Source organism: Theropithecus gelada, chromosome 8, assembly GCF_003255815.1.
Source record: "Theropithecus gelada isolate Dixy chromosome 8, Tgel_1.0, whole genome shotgun sequence".
In the NCBI taxonomy this organism is placed as follows: Eukaryota; Metazoa; Chordata; class Mammalia; order Primates; family Cercopithecidae; genus Theropithecus; species Theropithecus gelada.
In genome coordinates this window covers 39,446,206-39,468,885 of record NC_037676.1, presented here as the reverse complement: position 1 = coordinate 39,468,885, position 22,680 = coordinate 39,446,206, and the positions used below count along the sequence as shown (strand labels likewise).

At 41.4% G+C, this 22,680-nt stretch overlaps 1 protein-coding gene across 1 annotated transcript in view; it reads left to right on the top strand.

The window, feature by feature from the left end:
* The window catches only part of ZMAT4 (zinc finger matrin-type 4), a 250,246-nt gene extending 229,814 nt beyond the window's left edge, over positions 1 to 20,432 (top strand). Inside the window, exon 6 of the mRNA XM_025394322.1 lies at positions 18,800 to 20,432. Coding sequence (XP_025250107.1) covers positions 18,800 to 18,815 — 16 coding nt within the window. The 3' untranslated portion in view covers positions 18,816 to 20,432. The remainder of the gene's footprint in view (positions 1 to 18,799) is intronic.
* The last annotated feature ends 2,248 nt before the right edge of the window (positions 20,433 to 22,680 follow it).

Genomic DNA, 22,680 nt, shown 5'->3' with positions numbered 1-22,680 from the left:
CCAGAGAAATGCTCAGTACATTAGACTCTGATATGATCAGTAGTCAGATCAGAGTCGAGTGTTTAAATCTAAGGAATTTAGGCAATGAAGAGAAATTGGCAAATTTTAAATAGGGAAGGACTCAATTAGTTTTTTTTTTCCTTCAAATAAATCAATTAGTGGACATATTAGAAGATGTGATAAGAAACAGGGAGAGGAGTTGGAACAAAGTATGTTTTGAACTATAGCAGTAACAGTGGAAATGTGAAAGCTAAGAAAAGTATTTGAAAAGTAGAATTAACATCACTGGATCACCAGTTGTGTGTGATGAATCTGATTGCCTGGTTTCTGACTTGGACACTAGATAGGAGCTATTCCCTTATCAAAAGATTGCATGAAGCGACACTGGTTTGGGGGAAAACTAGTTAAGATTTGGACAGTGAAGCATTTTAGTTCTCTCAAATACTGATTTATCCAGCAGTCAAAAGGTAATTCAAGGCTTGAAATGCAAACTTGGGAGCTGTAAGCCTTTCTTTCTCAGTAGTCATTTTTAGCAACCCTAGTGGAGTCAGTCAGCAACCTCAAATCTTGTAAGGGGAGGGTATCTTAGTCTGTTCTGGCTGCCATAACAAAATACCTCAGACTGGGTATTTTGAACAGAAATGTATCTCTCACGGTTCTGGAAGCTGGGAAGTCCAAGTTCAACGTAGCAACAGGTTCAGTGCCTGGTGAGAGCCCATTCCTTAAAGCTGGCAGCTTCTTTTTGGGTCTTTGCATGGCAGAAGGGGCAAAAGAGTTCCTTCAAGCCTCGTTTATAAGGCCACTGCTGATATTCATGAGGATGGAGGCCTCATGACCACATCGCCTCCCAAACGCTACACCTCTTAATATTATTTAACTGGGGATTAGGTTTCAATATATGAATTCTGTGGGTGGGAGTTACAGACATTTAGACCATAGCGAAGGGTATTGGTTAGCTTGTTTCTCTTGAATCTTGGCATCTCCTTTGACCTTTGTCAGCTTAGCAGAAGTCAGTAAAGAGAAGAACAGCCATAAGATGTAACGCCTACAAGATCACAAGATTCCAAAACAAGTTTCTCACCAAATGCACAAAGAATTCTATCAGCCTCATTCCTGTCTTTGTCTTTCTCTCTCTTTTTTTTTTTTTTTTGTTTTGTTTTAAGACTCTACTATTGCATTTCAAGTAGATGTGTGGAGTGAATCTGCACACATTGTTCAAGATCACCCTTATCTCTGGACCTCTTATGAGCAATGGTGAGATATTATCTGACTTTCTTGACTCAGCCATGCAGAACTCACCCACAGAAATCTCAGAATCTCTAAGAAAATAACATGCTTTGGCTTTAAATTTCATTTCCATTGTTTAACTTTCATGCTATTAATTCAGGCAACATAAACATTTCCAGCAAAACTTCTATGCATACATCACAGTCTTGGGGGAATGGGGAAGAGAAGGAAAGATTTTGTAATTCTGTGGAATGTGAAGAAGGTTTCAAAATAGCATTTTAAAAATCACTTATCTATGCCAGGAGATATGCTATGTGCTTTGTATCCTTCCTCTTCTTCCTCCTCAGTTTTTTTTTTAACTTCTTTTAATGCACTAAATCTTTAATGATCAAACCACCCACTCTGTGGTTCAAAGTAAACAAATGGTTTTCCATCTTGTTCAGCATAAAAGTGTGATCTTGTGTCATGGCCTGAAGGGTCCTTCCTACACCTAAATGTTTTGATTATCTCTTTGCATTCTTTCCAACTTCTCACCCTTCTTCCCTGGGCTCCAACCAATGGATTTCTTAGCTGCCCCTTGAAGACCTCCATGGAACTCTGGCTTCAGAGCTTTGCACTTGCTAGTCCTTCTGCCAGCTCTTCCCCTGACAATCACGTGCCAAATGGCCATTTCCCAGTGAGGCCTTCCTGGATCACCCTACTTAATATTGCAAAGTCCTGCTTCCACATCCTTCATAACACTTCTCCAGCTTCATTTTTCTTCATAGCCCTTATCACTTTCCAATGTCCTATATAATTTATTTATTTTCATTCATCGTGAGTCTCTCCATATTAAATATAAGGTGTGGGCTTTTGCCACTTCGATTTTCTGCTGTGTTTTTGGCACATTAAAAGAGATTAAGAGAAATACCTAATGTAGATGATGGGTTGATGGGTGCAGCAAACCACCATGGCACGTGTAATGTAACAAACCTGCATGTTCTGCACATGTACCCCAGAACTTAAAGTATAATTTAAAAAAATAATAAAGTAAAAGAGTGCCCAGCTCTAAATCTGTGTGAGGTGTAAATATTAACATTCCCATTCATGTGTGAAGGGATTGGGCTGAGAAAGCTTAAGTAATATGCCCAAGTCACATGATTCATAAATTGCAAGATTAAAATTCAAATTCAAATCTGTCCGGCCCCAAGGTCCATGCCCTACCCATCATGCTGTGGCTTCCTTCATTTCCAAACAGTGAAATGCTTTCATAGAATCTAGATGAGGCTTCTTAACAGCGAGCTGCTGCTTTCCAAACTCTGGATTTTAGATCAGGGAGTCAGACTGTGAGACCCATGTCAGAGGCCAAGAGAGGAAACAAACACCATCAAAAAAACAGCGGGATTTGCAGGCTAACCCCAGCAGTCGTTCATGAGATCACTGAACACCTTCTTCCCAGCTCCCAGGCTGGCTGCCCGCACACAGACTGTGGGAAAACTGGTGACACACTCGAGCCCGCCAAGAGTTCCATTTAGATTGCATGCACAGATGTCTAATTGGAGTTCTCTGTTTATTAACATAAGCTGCTTTGCCATTCCGAAATGGGAGTTAATCAAAATATTGCAAATTATGCACCTTAAGAAATGTCACTCTTTATCATGATTGCATTTCCATATTTTTTCCATGAAAGTTTGCTGTGTGTGTGTGCATGAGTGTGTGTGTGCATGTTCAATTCCTTTAAAAATCTACTCTACTAAGATCAGGCGCTGGTGGTGGGATGTGTCTAAATCTATGTTCAGAGGATCTGGCAGAGGCAGTAGGAGCCACAATCCATTGCAGCTTTATGTACCGCACATAACCTACATTTCTACAGCAACTGGTTAGGAGCAGAGCGATTTCCTGGCATTTGCAGCTCACACAGAGCTCTGGAGAGCCTTTCTCCTTTCCCTTTCTGTGTCTGTCACCAGGGAGGAAAGGTCATCAGCTGAAAGCAGATAATTATGCTGCCTTAGGAACTGGTGCTTTCCTCTGAGGACTGCTGGAATGTAATTCATTTCTTCGGTCTTTCTTCTTGAGTATTAACAAAGTCAACAAAAAAGATTTTCTTCCCACCAGGACTTGCCAGCATTGGATGAAAGCAGTCAGCATGAATTTTAATCAGAGTGACTGTTTTTCAGCCCCGAATTTTCCATAATCAATTTCTTTTTGTCTATTAATTGAAAGTGAACACTTATAGAGTTTGAGAAATGATGGATCCTAACACCTAACACCTCAAATCCCACTCAGTCACATTCAGAGTTGAGCTCTGATGCGTCTCCATAGAACCTAGACTTATGTAAGGGATGCATTTGAAGATGATTTTCTTTCTTTCTTTTTTTTTTTTTGTTCAAGTGATTCACCCTGTGGTTTCTTTAAATAGGTCAGCTAGTGCTGTAAATTAATTTACACAAGACAGAGTCAAATTTTCATTCCTCTCTTTTAAAAAGAAAATTCATATTGAAGATGAGATTCGTGTGGATTTTCTTAAATTTGCTTTTCTTTTTTACTGTGCTTTGCGGTTTGCTTTGCGTTGTTTTCCTCCAGCTACTCTTACCTTTGTGGGGTGTGTGAAGGAGAGACCTGCCCACCTGGGACATTCATTACACTGGTTCTGTAACTTCCTTTGTGATCAGAACAGCCCGGTGCTGATAGTGTTTGAATAGGGATAAACATACAGACTTTTTTTTTTTTTTTTTTTTACTGGGCTTTAGTGTGAGGGTGTCAGCATTTCAGAGGACTGCTGGGATTAGATCAAATTGTTCCCTGCTTACTTTTTTCCTGCTTGGTACTCCATCATCACACCTTTCTTCCTTTGTATTGACTGTCTCAATTGCTAGGGCTGCCATAACAAAGTACCAAAAATGAGGGATGTAAACAACAGAAATGGGTTCTCTCACATTTCTGGAGGCTAGAAGTTCAAGATCAAGGCATGAGCAAGGTTGTTTGCCCTCTGAAGGTGCAAGAGAAGATTCTGTTGAGGCCTTTCTCCTGACTTCTGGTAGAGCTCTGGTTTGTGGCAGCAGAACTCCAGTCTTCACATGTCTTTCTTCTTGGGCATGCTCCTCTATGCCTAAATTTGTCCTTTTCATAAGGACACAGTCATATTGGGTTAGGAGTCACCCTACTGCAGTATGACTCATCTTAACTAATTATATCTACAATGACTATTTCCAAATAAGGTTGAATTCTGAGACATTTAGTGTTAGGACTTCAACATATAATTTTTGGGGGGAATATAATTCTACCATAACACTGACTATTATTATCAGTCATTGCTTAACAAATTACTCAAAAACTCAGTGGCTTCAAACAACAACATTTACTATCTCACAGTACCTTTGGGTCCAGAATTCAGGAATGGCCTAGCATAGCTTAACTGGGCACTGGTCTCTAGCTCTGAACTTCTCCTGAGGCTTCAATCAAGGCCGTCATCATCTTAAGGCTCAACTAAGGGGAGTCTGCTTCCAGCCTCACTCAAGTGGTTGCTTGAAAAAATCCACAAGGATTTGGTTCCTTGTGGGTTGTTGGAATGAGAGTCTCAGTTCCTGATGAACTCCAGGCCAGAGGCATCTCTAGGCCTGAGGAGCTCACATAAGAAGCTCAGCAACTCACAATTATCACAGTAAACAAGCAAGAGGGCAAAAGAGGAACATGATGGAAAACACAGTATTTTATAACCTAATCTTGGAAATAATAATATGATTCATATGCTATTTGTTAGAAACAGGTCATCAGACCCAGCCTACACTCAAGGACAGGGGATTATACCAGGACATGGATCCCAGGATTCAGGGACCTTCAGAAGCCATATCAGAAGCTGCTACCTTGGTCCATCCTCTGAGTCATCCCTTTTCATGAAATAGATCGTGTTTGTAACTGATTAGTTTACTTGACTTGCTACTTTCCATTAGAAATCCTGGGGTCTACTAACCTTTCTTCATTTTGCACTGTCTCTGCTACTTTTGGTCCAAAACAACAGTGTTTCTGTTGGTGTCATGATTTTAAAAACGTTGTGGGATTTCTGTGAATCTGAGTTTACTATACTAGAAAAAAGTTATACCCACAAATATCTCTAAGAAAAGCCCTTCTCCACCTTTGGGCTCTGCTCAGAAGCCTGAGAGATCATGTCTTGATGCTTCCTAGCTGTCCAATTGTTCCACTGAGACAATTGATAAGACACATCTTTCATCTTTTTAAAAGGCTCTTTGTGAGACAGAATAACACACTGATCCTTTGATCTTTTTGAAGTCTTAACCAGTAGTTATGCAGTCTTACCCTTGGCTATATGTCTATACCACGTTTTCCTGAAAGTACTCAAAAGCCATTTCTTAATTCTAGCATCATTTGCTGTCCAGAGGGATTGAGACTTTTTGAAATTATCAGGTCTTGGTTCCTTCATGTTTAACAATTCTTCCTTCAATTTATCACTCTTACAGTTTACTATAAGCAGCCCAAAAAAGCCAGACGGCATCTTCAGCCCTTTGCTTGAAAACCCCAGCTCGATCACCAAGTTCATTAGTGCTGGCCAGGTCAGAGTTGTGAGCTCAAAAACAGACTCAGTTGGCCCCTCCCACGTATGTGTGCCTCCCTGCGGCATCCCCTTCTCTGACTGTCCTTCCCTCTCCACCACTGGCTTCATCATTTTTTGCGGTTTTTGACTGCATAGGCTGAAATTTCCAACACCCAGCTTGACATGTCTTGTTTCCAATTGCTTCAATATATTAAATTCAATGCCTTGGACACTTGGAAGTCCATGATGATAGTGATTCATCATATAAGCAAATCATTGATGACACTTTGGTTGGCTAATGTTGTTCCCTCTACCTTATCTCAGTTAAAGTGTATAAAATAGTCTTTAAGGAGTGGTAAGGTCGTATGATGATATAAAGTTATAATTCTAATGATTTCTACCTGAATAACTTTACGACTACTTTACCATTTATAAAGGGCTTCCTTTCACTCATTTATTCCTCACCAAAGGCCTATATGGCCAGTGTCTTCTTAATTTAGAGATTAGGGAACTGAGGATCATAGAGGTGAAGTCATCTGCTATAGGTTACATGATTTAGACAGTGCTGAGTGGCACCAGCGGGACCACACTCCACAGCGCTGTGTCCCATTCCATATCCTTGAGGTCCTGCTGGAACAATTTGGAGGATATCGTTATTTGGGGGTGGATTTTGACTAAGATAACTCCCAGACGTGGCTGAACTGTTTCTACAACATCGACTTTGACTACAGCGGACATTACAGCCATCGCTGCCTTTGAAGTATGGGCTTTGTTTTGTATTGGTCCAGACCTGATGCTCTGGGGGTTGCCACATCAGACCACTGTCTCCCAGAGCCTCTGCGAGCGTGTGCTGGCTTTCTCTATCCTCTTCCATCGCCTATCTGCACGTTTATAAGATAGAGTTTGGCCCTGTCTGCAGAATGTGCTGACACATTTCAGTAATGGATATGGACATCTGCTGAAAGGTTTGGCTGTGTTTGTAGCTGGGTACTGGTTAGCACATAAACTCTGAGCCTGGAGGTGAAAAAAAGAAAAGAAAAGGAAAGAAAGTTAGCATAGAATCTGCTCTGTGAGTTTATCATTTTGGAGTTTGTCATCATTTTAGACAGGACTGACAGAAGCTGCTGAACTTGAAACTGAGTGACGTTAGAGGGATGAGCCCATCTCTGCTGCAGTGACCTTGGCCAGGCCACAGACATTCAGCCTGGTGGAGGTGAAAGGAACTTAGGGAATGGTCTGGTCCAATTCTTCATTGAATAGATGAAGAAATTGAGGCTTGGGGAGATGAAGTGACGTTTCCAATGCAGCCATTTAGTGATAAATCCATTGTGTTGATTGATCTTCATTTAATTATCTTCCACAGTTCACTTATTCTGTTACATAATGTTGTTTCAGAGTTGTCCCGATAGTATAATTATTGTCAAATAATTCGTTATAAAAATTGTGTGAGCGGTGAAACCCCGTCTCTACTAAAAAATACAAAAAACTAGCCGGGCGAGGTGGCGGGCGCCTGTAGTCCCAGCTACTCGGGAGGCTGAGGCAGGAGAATGGCGTAAACCCGGGAGGCGGAGCTTGCAGTGAGCCGAGATCCGGCCACTGCACTCCAGCCTGGGCGACAGAGCGAGACTCCGTCTCAAAAAAAAAAGAAAAAAAAGAAAAAATTGTGTGAGGTCAGGCACAGAGGTTCATGCCTATAATTCCAGCACTTTGAGAGGCAGAAGTGGGAGGATCACTTGAGGCCAGGAGTTGGAGACCAGCCTGGGCAACATAGTGCCACACTGTATCTACAAAAAATAAAACAATTAGCCAGGAGTGGTGGCATCTACGTGTAGTCCCAGCTACTCCAGAGCCTGAGGTAGGAGGATCACTTGAGCCCAGGAGTTTGAGACTGCAGTGAGCTATGATCTCACTACTGCACTCCAACCTGGGTGACAGAGTGAGATCCTGTCTCTAAAAATAAATAAAGAAATAAATATATAAATAAATAAAACAAAATTAAATTAAAAATTGGATGATCATATTACTGCTTTTTCTACCGATCATCGGCCAGCCCTTGTACCAGGGTCCTCCCTGACCCCTCAGTGGCCCACATATGAGTGCAGCTTCCCTGATCTCCATTAGCTTCCCAACTTCTTTTTCTCCACCCCAGGCTGGCACATTCCCTCTGCAAGCAGGGTGGCATCCCATTCCACACTACTTCCTATTCTCCTTCTCAGCAACCTACCACATATAGTGCTTCTTTTCAAACTTCACCACTTCCATTCCCGGTCCTTCCCTCTCCTCCGGCCTCACCACCACACATTCCTCCCCTCAACAAAACATACTTCTGCCAACTCATCCCTTGAACCTGCTGCTCTGCCTCTCCATCCTTCAGCCCCATTCTGCCCGAGGGCCAGCTTTGGAGACTAACTTTCCACTCCTTGCCAGTGGCTGACCTGAGCATAGTAGTAATTGCTGGCATTGTGGGCCTCTAGATTTTCACAGAACGTGTACCCCAGGAGATGTGCACGTGAGCTAAAGGGGAGCAAGAGAGTACATCAAGAGTCTGACATTTTCCCTTCACCTGCTCCCTGCACTTCGAGGCACTGCAGTGTTTGAGAGAGAGACACAAATTATTACAACATAGCAGTGGTTCGTTTCTCTATCAAATTCACTTTTTTTTTTTCATTTTATTTTCTATTTGGGAAAAATCAATGGGTTGATTTGCATTTCAAAACATATCTGATTTCAGACACTTTCAATGACTGTAGCCCAGAACTGTCCAGTGGAAAGTTCCGTGGTGAGTGTTGTGTTTTGTATCTACTCTATAACACAGTAGCCACTGGCCAGACTCGATTGCTAATACTTGGAAGTGGCTAGTGTGACTGAGGAACTGAATTTTAAATTGTATTTCATTTTAATTATTTGATATTTAAATAGCCACATATGGCTACTGGGTACCTACGTGGGCAGTGTAGAACAGACCATCGTACCCTTTGTTGAGGAGGAGAATTGTGAACTCATCAAATATTAACATTTCCCCCAACTCCCACCATCTTTTTGCCACATCCCACCATTTCCATGATCCTTTGCTTGCCCTTGAACAGGTAAAACCAGGGCTGCTCTTGGCTTTTAGAAGGTATATCTGACTTTAGTCCCCTGTCTCTGGTTCTGCTGATTACCAGAATGTTGTAGCAAATAAATAATAATAAATAATAATAGTAATAGATCACATTTATATGTTGCTCCATATGTACCAGGTATGTAATACTTCCATATATTAATCCACTTAATATTCACAGCAGCTCTGTGAGGTCTGGGTGTTATTATATTATACCCATTTTATAGTTCAGGAAACTGAGGCAAAAGTTACAGAGCTACTACATGCCAGAACTGGGATTTGAAGTTGGGCATTTGATAGTAAACCTCACTCTTGAGCACCTATTGAACTGCATCTGCCATATGCATCTTGGATGCTCTCAGTGCCTGCCAGTGTGGAGTGGGATTGGGATCTGTATACTAAAACACAGAAACAGAATCAGAGAGGTTTGCTACTGCAATATTGCAATGCAATTCTGACGCTAATATCTAGAGTTAGTGCAGACTTCACAACTTAAGAGAACAGACTTCAGCAAGACCACCCTCACTTCAGATGTCAGCTGCAAGCTCTGAGGGTCCCAGGACACTTGCACTTCTGACCAGTTGGCTACAAATTTGGGTTTCCCACTCTCCCTCAGGTTTGATTCCTAGAAGGAATGTCAGAACTTAGGAGAGAGCTAGACTTGCAATTACAGTTTTATTATGAAAGCTACAAATCAGGACCAACCAAACGACAAGATGTAGAGAAGAAGGTCTAGGAGGGTCCCAAATGTGGATCTTGTATGTCGTCTTCTTGTGAAATCAGTGTTGTGGGACTTTTCTTTAGTTCAGCTAAAGATGGGGTCCTTGTCACATGGCCACAGAAATTTAGGCTCACACACAATTTAAAAGGTGAGTAAGGCAGGGTTTTATTGGGCAAAAAGGGAAAAAAGGGAAAGAGGGATCCTTCACAAGTCAGAGGCCCTGCTGGTGTGCTTCTGCTGGCAGCTTGAATCCCAGGTTCCACACAGGAAGAGGAGGGGCCAGACTCCCAGCCAGTGCAAAGGGTAAGAACTTCCTGAGACTCTACCCCAGTACACAGGCTGGTTGGAGTTTTTCTGGGAGCCTCTGCACTCAATGTCTCATCAAGACACAACAATCCCTTATTACGCTGATGTGTTCACTCGACTGAGCATTGGTGTCCAGAGTTTGATTGTGCTTTCTTTACTTAAGTATGACTGAATTATTGGTCATGTGACTGAACTCATTCTCCAGCCTCTCTCTTCTCCCTAAAGGTTGGGCTACTGTTATTTGGCCTCAACCCTCTAATCACACAGTTTATCTTTCCAGCATGGCAAACCTTTATCCTGAGTCTATCTAGGGACTCACTATGAGTCACCTAATTAGCATAAGCTGTCAAGTTCCACAGTGAATTACAAAGATACGTCTATCATTTGAGAAATCCCAAGGGCTTAGACCTCCACCTCAAAAACTTGAAAAAAAGACCCGACAAACTCTTTATTGTACAAGAGCTACATCAGAAATCTTTCTTTCAAGTAACTAAGAGTAAGGAAACAAGCATTTCTAAATGTTTAGTGGTTACTGGTCACATTCATCTACATTATATCATTTAATCTTGATGACATTCCTAGGAGGAAGATATTATCGATGACTTTGTTTTATAGATGAATAAACTGAGGCTAAATGAAATTAATAACATTGTACATGAACATCCAACTAGTAACAATTGGTATGGAAGTTTAAAATCAAGTTCAAAATCTAACTTTCAATCACAAGCCCTTTGAATACATTACAAAAATAGTAGAAGGAGATAAGAATAGAGATATAGATGCTTTCAACAGCTAATTGTTTTTCTTATCTGAAAATGCAGGATGGGAATGGACTTACCTGGGATAGGACAGTCAATGAGAAATGTGAGGATCTGGGAGTGAGGCTTCTTCCCAATGTGCCAAGTGATTCCTTTTCTGATTTTCCTCATGTGTTTATTTAGGAAAGATTACATTTTAATGTGTGTCAGTCCTTGTAGCAAGCATTGAAAATACACAAATAGAGAGACACAGTCCCCAGGCTTCCTTGAAGAGGACACAGACAGTACACAAAATATTGCAATGTGACATGGCTACTGAAACAATAAAGAAAACCACTTAGAAAAACACAATAAAGGGCTGGGTGTGGTAGCTCACGCCTATAATCCCAGCACTTTGGGAGTCAGAGGCAGGTGGATCATGAGGTCAGGAGATCAAGACCAGCCTGGCCAACATGGTGAAACCCTGTCTCTACTAAAAACACAAAAATTGGCAGGGCATGGTGGTGGGCGCCTGTAATCTCAGCTACTTGGGAGGCTGAGGCAGGAGAATCACTCGAACTCTGGTGGCAGAGGTTGCAGTGAGCTGAGATGGTGCCACTACACCACTCCAGCCTGGGTGACAAAGCAAGACTCTGTCTCAAAAAAAAAAAAAAAAAAGGGAAAGAAAAATGCAATTAAGGAAACAATAAAAGAAAGCTCTAACTAGAAAGGGGTGGGAGGAAGAGGGGAGTCAGGAAAGATTAGGGGAGAGAATGCAGGAGTTGGGGGTTGGAAACATACAAGGATTAACCAGATTTCAAGTTCTGTAAGTGAATAGAAAAGGGTCACTGAACTCTCTCTCGCTTCAGAGGAGGAGACTAATGGGTTGTGGACAAAAAGAGTTAAACTCTCTAAAATATTTAAATAGATGTATTCTTAGCCAAATATGAGTTGCTATGGCCCATGATGCAGCCCTCAGGAGGTCCTGAGAACATATGCTCAAGGTGGTCAGGGGTGTAGCTTGGTTTTATACATTTTAGGGAGGCATGAGACATCAATAAAATACATTTAAAAAGTATATTGGTTTGGTCCAGAAAGGCAGGACAACTAGAGGCGGGGTTCCGAGGCTTCCAGGCTGTAGGTAAATTTAAACATTTTTTTGGTTGACAATTGGTTGAATTTGTCTGAAGACCTGGGATTAACTGAAAGGAATGTCTGGGTTAAGATAAAGGGTTGCAGTGACACAAGTTTTTTTATTTTTTATTTTTTATTTATTTTTTTTTTTGAGACAAAGTCTGGCTCTGTCGCCCAGGCTGGAGTGCAGTGGCCGGATCTCAGCTCACTGCAAGCTCCGCCTCCCGAGTTCACGCCATTCTCCTGCCTCAGCCTCCCGAGTAGCTGGGACTACAGGCGCCCGCCACTGCGCCCGGCTAGTTTTTTGTATTTTTTAGTAGAGACGGGGTTTCACAGTGTTAGCCAGGATGGTCTCGATCTCCTGACCTCGTGATCCGCCCGTCTCGGCCTCCCAAAGTGCTGGGATTACAGGCTTGAGCCACCGCGCCCGGCCTGACACAAGTTTTTATTTACAGAGGAAGCCTTCAGGTAGTATGCTCCAAAGAGAATAGGTTGCAAAGTGTTTCTTATCAGACTTAAAGTCTGTGTTGATGTCCATGCTGGAGAGGTATAATGAGGCATGCCCGACCCCCATTTCCCATCATGACCTGAAACAGTTTCTTAGGTTAAATGTTAAAAGAGCCCTGGCTGAGCAGGAAGTCCATTCTCATGATTATGGGGAGGGTTTCTTAGAATTTTATTTTTTGGTTACAGGGTCCTGATGATGCTCAAAGCCTAGCACTTTGAAGACCCCTTGCTCTGCCTCAGCTGTAGCCAGAACCCCCGAGGTAGAAGGGAATGGAGTCACCCAAATATTGGAGGTCAGGTTGTGATGTTGTGGATCTCAGGAATGAGGAGGATGTGTGTGTATTAGGAGTTCCAGCAAGTTTCCTCATCTGTAAAATGATGATGTTCGACCTCCCTAGATAATCTCTGGGATCCCTTCTGGCTCTAACGTTTCATTATTTTGTGATTTTATGAAAAATGTTTTGCAAAGTAAATGAATAGTGTAAACAAGATTATAAAGAGAATATTTGCCTTCTTAAGGGAATAAACTGTTCTGAAGCACGTCAGGAGTGTTCATTTGCATATAAACAATGCAAATTCTATATAAGCAGAGGAGGCTTGTTTTCTTAGGTGTTTTGGTAAGTTAATTACAAATCGTTCTTGTCAATTTTGCTAGTGTTTATGTATTAGGAAGCAGAAGAGCTGAATTCATTTTAAAAGTGCTATACTTTTGAATGTTCACAATTTCTTGAATGTTCCCAATACCTGACTTTTCTCTGAATTAGACTGAGTTTTCTTAAATTATTTCTTTATTCCATGGGTTTAAACATTTGGGATTTATTTTTTTCAAGAAGGTTTTGGATAAATTGTTATGTTCATCAGATCTCAGAGGTGTCAGCTGAACCACATTCTACTTTCAGTCATCCTGAATGGGCTTACGACTACTCAACAAAGTCTATAACCTGTTAGAGTCCAAAGTCCTGCTCCACTTTTGATTCCCAACATCTTAGTGACCTCTCTTCATCTTTCTCCCCCTGTACATCTGAGTGCTTCTTTTTCCCACTTCCAGTATCAGTCAGACTACATAGGCTTCCAATAAAAATTACCACGTTGGAAGAATTTTATTTGTCTAGACAACTATATTGAAGATTTGGTTGTCACACAGAGCTAGCACCATGCAGAGGACCAAGCCATTCTCCTGATTCCATTCTCTCTAGGCCTCTTCCCCTTCTCTCATATTCTCTTTCTCTTCTCTTTTTTTTTTTTTTCTCCAAACCCCCTCATCCCCCTGACATTCACCCTTTTCAGAAGCAAGACACCTTGTGCCCCATGTCTTAAGCACAGCAGTCTCCTGCTGTAGCTTGGGCATTTTCTTAAAGTTTTGTTCTCGACTCCCAGGTGGTTGCTCAAAATATTCCAATACATTTTGTTGTGTCAGGGTGAATTCAAGAAACATGATCTGGAAGAAGCAGGTTTCCACCAAGGGGGATAGGAGAGGCTGGGCAAGCAAGAGAGGTCGGGGATGAGTCTCCAAGCAGAAGGAACAGCCTGCACCAACCATGGCAACATGTGAGAGCCAGCACGTAGAGGAGCCTCACCTGATTTTCTATGATCCAGAGACTTGGAGTAATCACAAGGAGTGATGAGTAAAAGACAGGACTGGAGAAGAAGATGCCAGTGACATTACAGTGACCTTTATGTGTCATATTAAGACATTTTTATTTTGTCCAGAAGGTGCTGGGAACCCAGTGAGGCATTATAGCACCAGTGTAATGAGGCCGCAGAGCTGACTGCAAACATCCCAGATAGAAAACTAGTGCAATGTCACGGACCTGGAGTAGGACGTGGGGCAGGGGATGAAGAGGAAATGGGACATTTAAGAGTGAAGTAGGAGACCAATAAGATTTGGGATTGATTGATTATGGGCTGAGGGAGAAAAAGGAAATGGCCAGGGAAAACGCTGCACTTTTGTCTTGAATACTTACTGGCCAAGTTAGGGAATACAAGAATAGAAATTAGGAGATGTTCGATTTTGGAAATATAACTTCATTTGGTTTATCACTGCACTATTTTAATTTATGGGGCCAAAGTGTTACATCCTTGGATGTTATTCAGTTGTCAGGTAATAGGCCAAACAAGTTCCAAGTCATGACTGTTCAGCAACATTTTTGTGAAAAATGCGTTAGACATGACTCCTCCTCTCCTAACAAATTCTGGCCATATCATTTCATGTAAACCACGGCCCATGATTGCCTTTTCCTTGTCACTATAAGCTTGCTACCTGGCTATCAGAAATGAGGCTTCATCATGGCTAAGGATGTTCTACTCTTTCACTGACTTATTGAACAGTTTACATTCAGTGTGGGATCAATTAATCATTATACATTTCTCTAGCTGCCACCTTCAAACTCACATGGTCAAAGTGCTTTCTTCATTTTTCCTCCATATTGTTAATATCTCAGGAAGATTGTGTACATCTCTGGTCATTTTAAATGATGAGACCAGGTTTTTTTGAGACGGAGAGTCTTGCTCTGTCGCCAGGCTGGAGTGCAGTGGCACGATCTCAGCCCACTGCAACCTCTGCCTCCTGGGTTCAAGCGATTCTCCTGCCTCAGCCTCCCAAATAGCTGGGACTACAGGAGCATGGCACCATGCCCAGCTACTTTTTGTATTATTAGTAGAGACAGGATTTCACCATGTTGGCCAGGATGGTCTTGATCTCTTGACCTCATGATCCACCCGCCTCAGCATCCAAAAGTGCTGGGATTACGGGTGTGAGCCATCACACCTGGCCAAGGTGAGAACATTTTCAATGGTCCTTACTAGTCTATGTCAAGATTTCTGTCTCAAAACCAGGTCAGAGAATTCCCCTGTCCTGGACCTTCAGGATGAGAATAAGGGGAAAGACTGGTGGTAGAAGAAGCGGAAGCTTTTGGACGTGCCTGTTCCTGCAGATGTGATTCTCATTTGGCTTGTGCTAGAAGGCTGTCACATGCCCTGTGTGGCCCAGCCTTCAATAGGGGCTGAACGTTACAGAAGTTCTATGGAGCACCACATTCTCTGACATGGACACTTCTCTTTTGGGAAGGTGGAGGTACCCATTCCAAATTGCCCAACATTTTTCTAACTCCTTCCCGAGACCCCATGAAAAGTCCCTATTAACATTCAGTTACATTAGTTTTACAAAGGTAGCAAATGTGGGCCGGATGGGGTGGCTCACACGTGTAATCCCAGTGCTTTAGGAGGCCGAAGTGGGTGGATCACCTCAGGTCAGGAGTTTGAGACCAGCCTGGCCAATACAGCAAAACCCTGTCTCTACTAAAAATACAAAAATTAGCCTGGTATGGTAGCACGTGGCCGTAATCCCAGCTACGTGGGAGGCTGAGGCAGGAGAATTGCTTGAACCTGGGAGGCAGAGGTTGCAGTGAACTGAGATTGTGCCACTGTACTCCAGCCTGGGCGACAGAGCGAGACTCGGACTCAAAAAAAAAAAAAAAAAAAAAAAGGTAGCAAATGTGCAAATGTGAAACTGAGGCCATGTTTTTATCATGTTTGTAGTTTCATATTTGTCAAGAAGAAGATAAGCTATCTGAGTATGATTGGTATGGATATGGAGCAATTGAAATTCTCCCTTCAGATGGAATCATATTTAAGGCTGTCCGAGAACAAAGACTGCCCTTCGCCACAGATGGAAGCTATGTGATGAATTCTTTTCCCTATGCCTTTCTTCAATTTTCTATTTAAAGAAATTTCTGAAAATACATGAATTATGCAGCTTATCTCTCAGATGAAAAAGAATTTTCTTCTTGGATTGGATGGCTGCGTGTTTATTAATAGCAGTAAAATTTTCCGTGTTCTTTTGTATCAAATGGGATGCTGACTAAAATGCGAAGGAGTCTTTCCAGCAATAATAACAGTAATGGATGAATAATTACAAAAGCTATATGGAATTGAAAGACATTTTAATTTGTCATTATTTCTATGTATTCAGAAAGGATCTGAATAATTATGATGACTATAAAAGGAAGAGTGTGATGTTTTTCCTCATTATGGGATTAAGTTCTTAATATACCACTTTTACTATAAGTTAACAAAAAAACCATTTCATCTGGTTTTCTCTAACGATGTAATCATGACTAAAGACTGTTTAGCTGTGAGTGTTTGGTCTTCTTACTGTTACATGAAGATGCCATGCTTCAAACTCATTTTAATCTCAAAAGTGTTCATCTAGGCCGGGCGTGGTGGCTCAAGCCTGTAATCCCAGCACTTTGGGAGGCCGAGGCAGGCGGATCACAAGGTCAGGAGTTCGAGACCTGCCTGGCCAATATGGTGAAACCCCGTCTCTACTAAAAATACAAAAATTAGCCGGGAGTGGTGGTGGACGCCTGTAGTCCCAGCTACTCGAGAGGCTGAGGCAGGACAATCGCTTGAACCCGGGAGGCGGACATTGTAGTGAGCCGAGATCGGGCCACTGCACTCCAGCCTGGGAGACACAGCAAGACTCTGTATCAAAAAAAAAAAAAAAAAAAAAAAAGTGTTCATCTTTGCAGTTTATAAAAATGAAATTATACTTATTTGCTCAGTGAGAACTTTCAACCCTTATGTCACATTAATTTGTCAAGATGACAAGGACTATTGAATTTCCTTAGGTCATGACCGTATGGTGGCAGAGTATGAGATTCTAAAACAGGATTTTAATTTTTATAAGAACTACTAAAAAGTGGCTGTAGCTACCAGGGTCATGCTAAGGCAAAATTTCAAAAATTTCAAACCTATTTTTAAAAATATGCATGTAGTCTCATTTTTTTTTTTTTGTCTACATTATACCACCAATGTTCAAATTCTTATTCAGATCCTAAGAATATTTTATGACAGCACTTTTTTTGGAAAATGAAATTTCAACATATGCTCTGTGTTTCTAGGTGAGTGATAGAATTTTCCTTTGTAGCTTTTGAATTTTTATGTACTAGATTGCCAATGAGACATTTGGACCCTAGCGATGGAAGATGGGAAAACCTGTGGAAAGATTCTAACCTGCTCTAACACTTTTGCCACCCTTCCCTCTACAATATACTTTAAGGGAAACAGCCACCAGTAGAAGATGCTTTTCCAGCATCCTCCTTTCAGACGGAGCACTTCTTCAGTAGCATGCGAGAAATCCCTGGCGGAAGAGGTCAACAAGCTCTCTCACCTCCTGCTTTTGAGTTTTTTCCAGGGTTCAAGTTCCACCCCTTAACCGCTGTTTGATCTTGTGCCATTAATTTAGCCAAGTGAAACCTCAGTGTTCTCACCTTTAAAAGGGGTGGAAATGGTACACATAGGAAAAGTGGTCTGAGGATTAAATTAAAATATAAAGCACTTTGGGAGGCCGAGACGGGCGGATCATGAGGTCAGGAGATCGACACCATCCTGGCTAACACGGTGAAACCCCGTCTCTACTAAAAAAATATGAAAAACTAGCTGGGCGAGGTGGCGGGCGCCTGTAGTTCCAGCTACTCAGGAGGCTGAGGCAGGAGAATGGCGTGAACCCGGGAGGCGGAGCTTGCAGTGAGCCGAGATCGCGTCACTGCACTCCAGCCTGGGCGACAGAGCGAGACTCCATCTCAAAAAAGAGAAAAAAAGTAAAGTAAATGTAAAATTTGTGACATGTAGTAGGCATGTGGTAAGAGGTAGTATCTTCTTGTCATAAAGAAAAAACAAAACTAAATATCCTTCAAAAATTGGCTCTCAATTTTATTAAATCAATACCTTTTGCAAGTAAAGCCAGAAACAATTTTTATTTATTTATTTATTTTGAGATGGAGTCTCACTCTGTTGCCAGGCTGGAGTGCAGTGGTGCAATCTCGGCTCACTGCAACCTCCGCCTTCCGGGTTCAAACGATTCTCTTGCCTCAGCCTCCTGAGTAGCTGCGACTACAGGAGCACTACCATGCCCAGATAATTTTTGTATTTTTAGTAGAGACGGGGTTTCTCCATGTTGGCCAGAATAGTCTTGATCTCCTGACCTCGTGATCCGCCCGCCTCTGCCTCCCAAAGTGTCGGGATTACAGGTGGGAGCCACTGCGCTCGGCCCAGAAACATTTTTTTTTTCCTATTCATCTAACAGAGAAAATTCTGAATGAGTGGAGAACGAAGCTTATGTTAATTTGAAATTTAGCCACTGTGAAGTTGCTCTCCACTTTCAACAAAAGGGTTCTGCATGTAGTTATACTTGAAACTTAAAGACGGGTGTATGCAGCATGCCATAAATAAAATCAATTCATTATTTTTATTTTGAGTACATTTGGAATGAATTTAGTGTCTGGATTGACAATGTAGAGCTATACATTTTCTTGTACATATGTGGAGATGGCATTGGTAATGGAGCATTGGTAATGGAGATATTATATATACAGGTTATTTAGAACCTGAAAGATTAACCTTATAAATTCAGATGCATTTGAATTTGATGGTTAAGGTAATATGAGAAGTAGAAGGGAGACAGGGGGTGGGGGGAGAAAGAGGTGTTGGAATTTGTAATTATGAAAGAAGGTAACACTGTGTTTCCTTCTGTCTTATAGCCTGAAGAATAAGTAGTGAAAGCATCAATCAAGAGATAAGAACAAAATATCAGCATTTCTCTGCTGTGGAGAATTGCTACCAACAACCAGAGGAGGCTTCTTTCTTGAACAATAAACATTTCTTACAAGGATTCACAGATTAACATACGACTGATCTTGATTTTTGGAAATGAATGAGGTTTCTTTTTTTTCGTTTTCCTTTTTTTAATTTTGGGGTAAGTTATGATATTTGGATGGATTTTTAAATTCTTTCCTGATAACACATTTAGCACATGTTCTAAATTATAATCCTATAGCAAACCATTGGAGCATTATTCAAACTGAAAGTGGAAAAATTTAAATTTCCAATTTATTCTAGATCTCCTCAGAGCATAATTATTCTGTTAAATCCTCAATGAGTGTGATTAAACCACCTCTATCCAGAAATATACGTTGTTTTTTCATCGTGTTGGACACAGCTGAGGGTGACATGCACAGAACCTGAGCAGATCACTATTAGTGGAAAATATCAAGCCAGGCCTTCTCTGTTCTCCAAGCACAGGACCCAGGTTTGCCATCTGAACAATGAAGACGAAGAGAGTAAATAAAGGAAGAATTCTCATCTTTTTTTCTGATCATTCAAACAACAGTTTCTCAAAGTTAAGCCACGTCCTCCTTGCAAGTTGCCAAATAATAGCTTAGGAAAAGAATTAGTCTGCCTGCATGATGATCCTCTTAGGCAAAAATGTCTTCACAGCCCTTGACCTTGGTGAATTTTTTCGCCAAAAGCATCTAAAAGAAGAATTACAAACCCCAGAATGAGATGGAAATAAACGAGTATTTTTTTTTATGATGTTTGGCCTGAACTGTGGGCTTTAATTGGGGGATACTGACAGTTTGGAAAGAAGTGAGAAAATTCTGAAGAAATGGCAGCCTTGGACTAGGCGGGGTCCCCTATTTCTTCTGTTTCTCACTGAAGTCCTACTGCTGAGCCAAGACTCAGTCACTTTGGAAAGAGCATGACCGAGAAGGAAAACAATTGCTTTCTGATGGGGAGCGTCTGAGTGCAGATCGTAAGGCTCTTTCTCTAGGTTTAATTCTTTTCCACGGTGACCGGACTTGGTGTCTTGCAGCCTGGTTACAAAGTGGGATGTTGAGCTTCTACTGATGATGCCCTGCATGGACCAGCTGGGATCTGGCTGGGGCTGCCCTGTGTCCCTAGCAACCATAGGCAATCCATCTCCTTGTGTCAGGAATTTCTGGACACCCACTGTTTTCCACCAAGAGCTGAGGTGGCAACAACTCAGTGAGCAATAAACAAAATGACACAGAAATGCACAGTGTTGTTACGAAGGAGCCTCTTTCCCTGTGTTCAAAATCTGGCACCATTCCCTTGAGCAGGGCCCGCTCAGGAGGGACCAGGTCTGCCAGTTTCTGTGCCTGCAGAGAGAGGCAGCCCCACCAGCCACACCCGACTCTATGAGAGGAAAGGGGGTTGGATGGGAAGAAATCTGTTTTGCTGTTTTGGAAAGCACACGGACGACCTACAAACCTCCTGTGATGGTGTTTCTTCGGATGTGTAAAATAAGGCTTTATTTGTCAATTCCGCTGTAAAATAAGCATTGTCCAAGTAAAAACAGCAACAACAACAAAACACTGTTTCTGTTTGGGTTTAGTGAGTGAGCTTATGCCCTAAAGTGCTGTGCGTGTGTGTGTGTTTGTTTTTTAAAGTAACCTCATATAGAAAAGCCTATGAACATAGATTTCTTTTACTCTACAGAGAGGCTATGCCAAACCCTTTATTGACAAGCTTCTGGCCGTAATAATCAGATTATTTCAGAATTCCTCATCTAAATGCCCTTGCTCCTTGGCAACCTGTCAAATGGAAGTGAATACCCTGCCAGAGGTTTTGTGTGTTTGTTTGTTTTCAAATGTCTTTATTTTTGCCCATGCAGATAATGGAAATTATCATTCTAGTGTACCCTGGAGATGACATATTCAGTTTTAGGCAGGAAGGGACTGCTACTGTTGTTTACATTTTGGGAATTCTGGAATGGAAAGATTCCTACTTGGGAAGCTAGCCGTTTGTGGTTGTCTTTTCTGTTTGGTTTGCTGTGGTTATGTTTGTTCAGCTAAGTCATATCTTACCTTCCCATTTTATTATGAGTGGATGGGAGTGGGATGGAAGGTAGATGTTTTCAAATAACCAAATCAATTCTGAAGGAGAGGAAAGAGACCCACACAGACCTGGGTGTGTCCCTCTCTTATGTCCAGTCCACCCTGGAGCTGCTGTCACGTGGTCATAGCAGCGACTCCGGGCAAGCTGAGAACACGAGCCAAGTGATTTTCTGTAAAATGTTAATTCAGAGGAACTAGGAGAGAACTCATATATTTGAAAGAGTGAAGCTGTTCAAAGTATCAATATTTAAAGTATTTTTACTATTCCAGAGTTTTTATAATAATGTTAACTAAACTAACCAAATACTGCCCATTTAAAGTTTTGCTGCAGTGGGGGAAAAATTATTCAAAATTAACATAACACACAAGCTTAATGGACTCCTTATACTATATCAGAGTAAAATTATTTGTATTTAAAAGGTTAGTGGTTACGTGGTTGAAATTGTCTTCTTAAGAAGATAAAACACTCCTATAGCCTTGGTCATGGAGTTAATTTACTTTGCAGAAAGTTTTTCTTCGTCAGTACAGAGGTAAGATTCAGGCTAGCACCTGTGCCAGAGGCCACAAATGCCATGGTAGTGAAACCCAAATTAATGAGGCTTCGTTAAATTTAGTCTCCGAAGCCCAGTGAACTAATAAATATAGTCATAAAGTAATCTGCTAAGTAGAGGGGACTACAGTGATTCCTTTGGCTATAAAGTAGTAATAAAACTCTCATCTGCAATTGCTTGACTGCAAAGACAAATAGGATTTGTGTTTCACTTGCCTGTTAGATGACATATGTAAGCATAAATTGGAACTGAAAGAGTCTTTACACTTTTCTATTGACATGAGCTTATTAGGTCAACCAGACCAAAGGATGAAAAATTTAAGATACGTGAAAAATACTAAAACTCACATAGGAAAATTTGAACCTTCCGGGTAGGGCTGGGGGTGGAGTGTGGGGGCATCCTAACTCTTCCAAGGCTGATATTTTGCATCGGAAATTTCTGACGTGTCAATGTGAACACAGAATATTAAAGCTCCACTAAGAAAATGACCTTTTTAAACTGCCAGGTAATAAAATAATTATACTCTCTCTATATTCCATTCAAACAAAATATTCATTGCTCACTTGACCCACTTATATGAGGAATTGTTTTTCTTTTGTGACCAGAATAAGGAGGGTCCAATCAACATGTTATTGTGGAGACAGCCTTTGTTTTTTTTTTTTTTTCTGGCTCCTACCTAATTTATTTATAATAAAGACAAGCTAGGCTACCCCGTAGGATTCTGGTGTGGATTAGCTAATTAATAAATATCAAGTGCTTAAAAATATGGATCTCTGTATAAATCCTGCCTTAATTTGTTTTCTAGTTTTAGATGTGCATGTCAAATCAACTGTCTGAATATTTGAATATAATATTCATGTTTGTAAATTTGGCTTTACATTTAAGATATAAAAATTTTGAGGCAAAATGAAATCCTAGCATGGGTTGAGAGCATCTAGCCCAAGACTGGCAGATATAGCACTTAGGGAAACAAAAAGCACCTGGAAACCAAACCAAAATGTTTTTAGAAGGCATTTTTGGCTGGGCATGGTGGCTCACGCCTGTAATTCCAGTACTTTGGGAGTGCTGAGGTGGGCAGATCTCTTGAGGTCAGGAGTTCCAGACAAGCATGATCAACATGGTGAAACCCCATTTCTACTAAAAATACAAAAATTAGCTGGGTGTAGTGGTGCA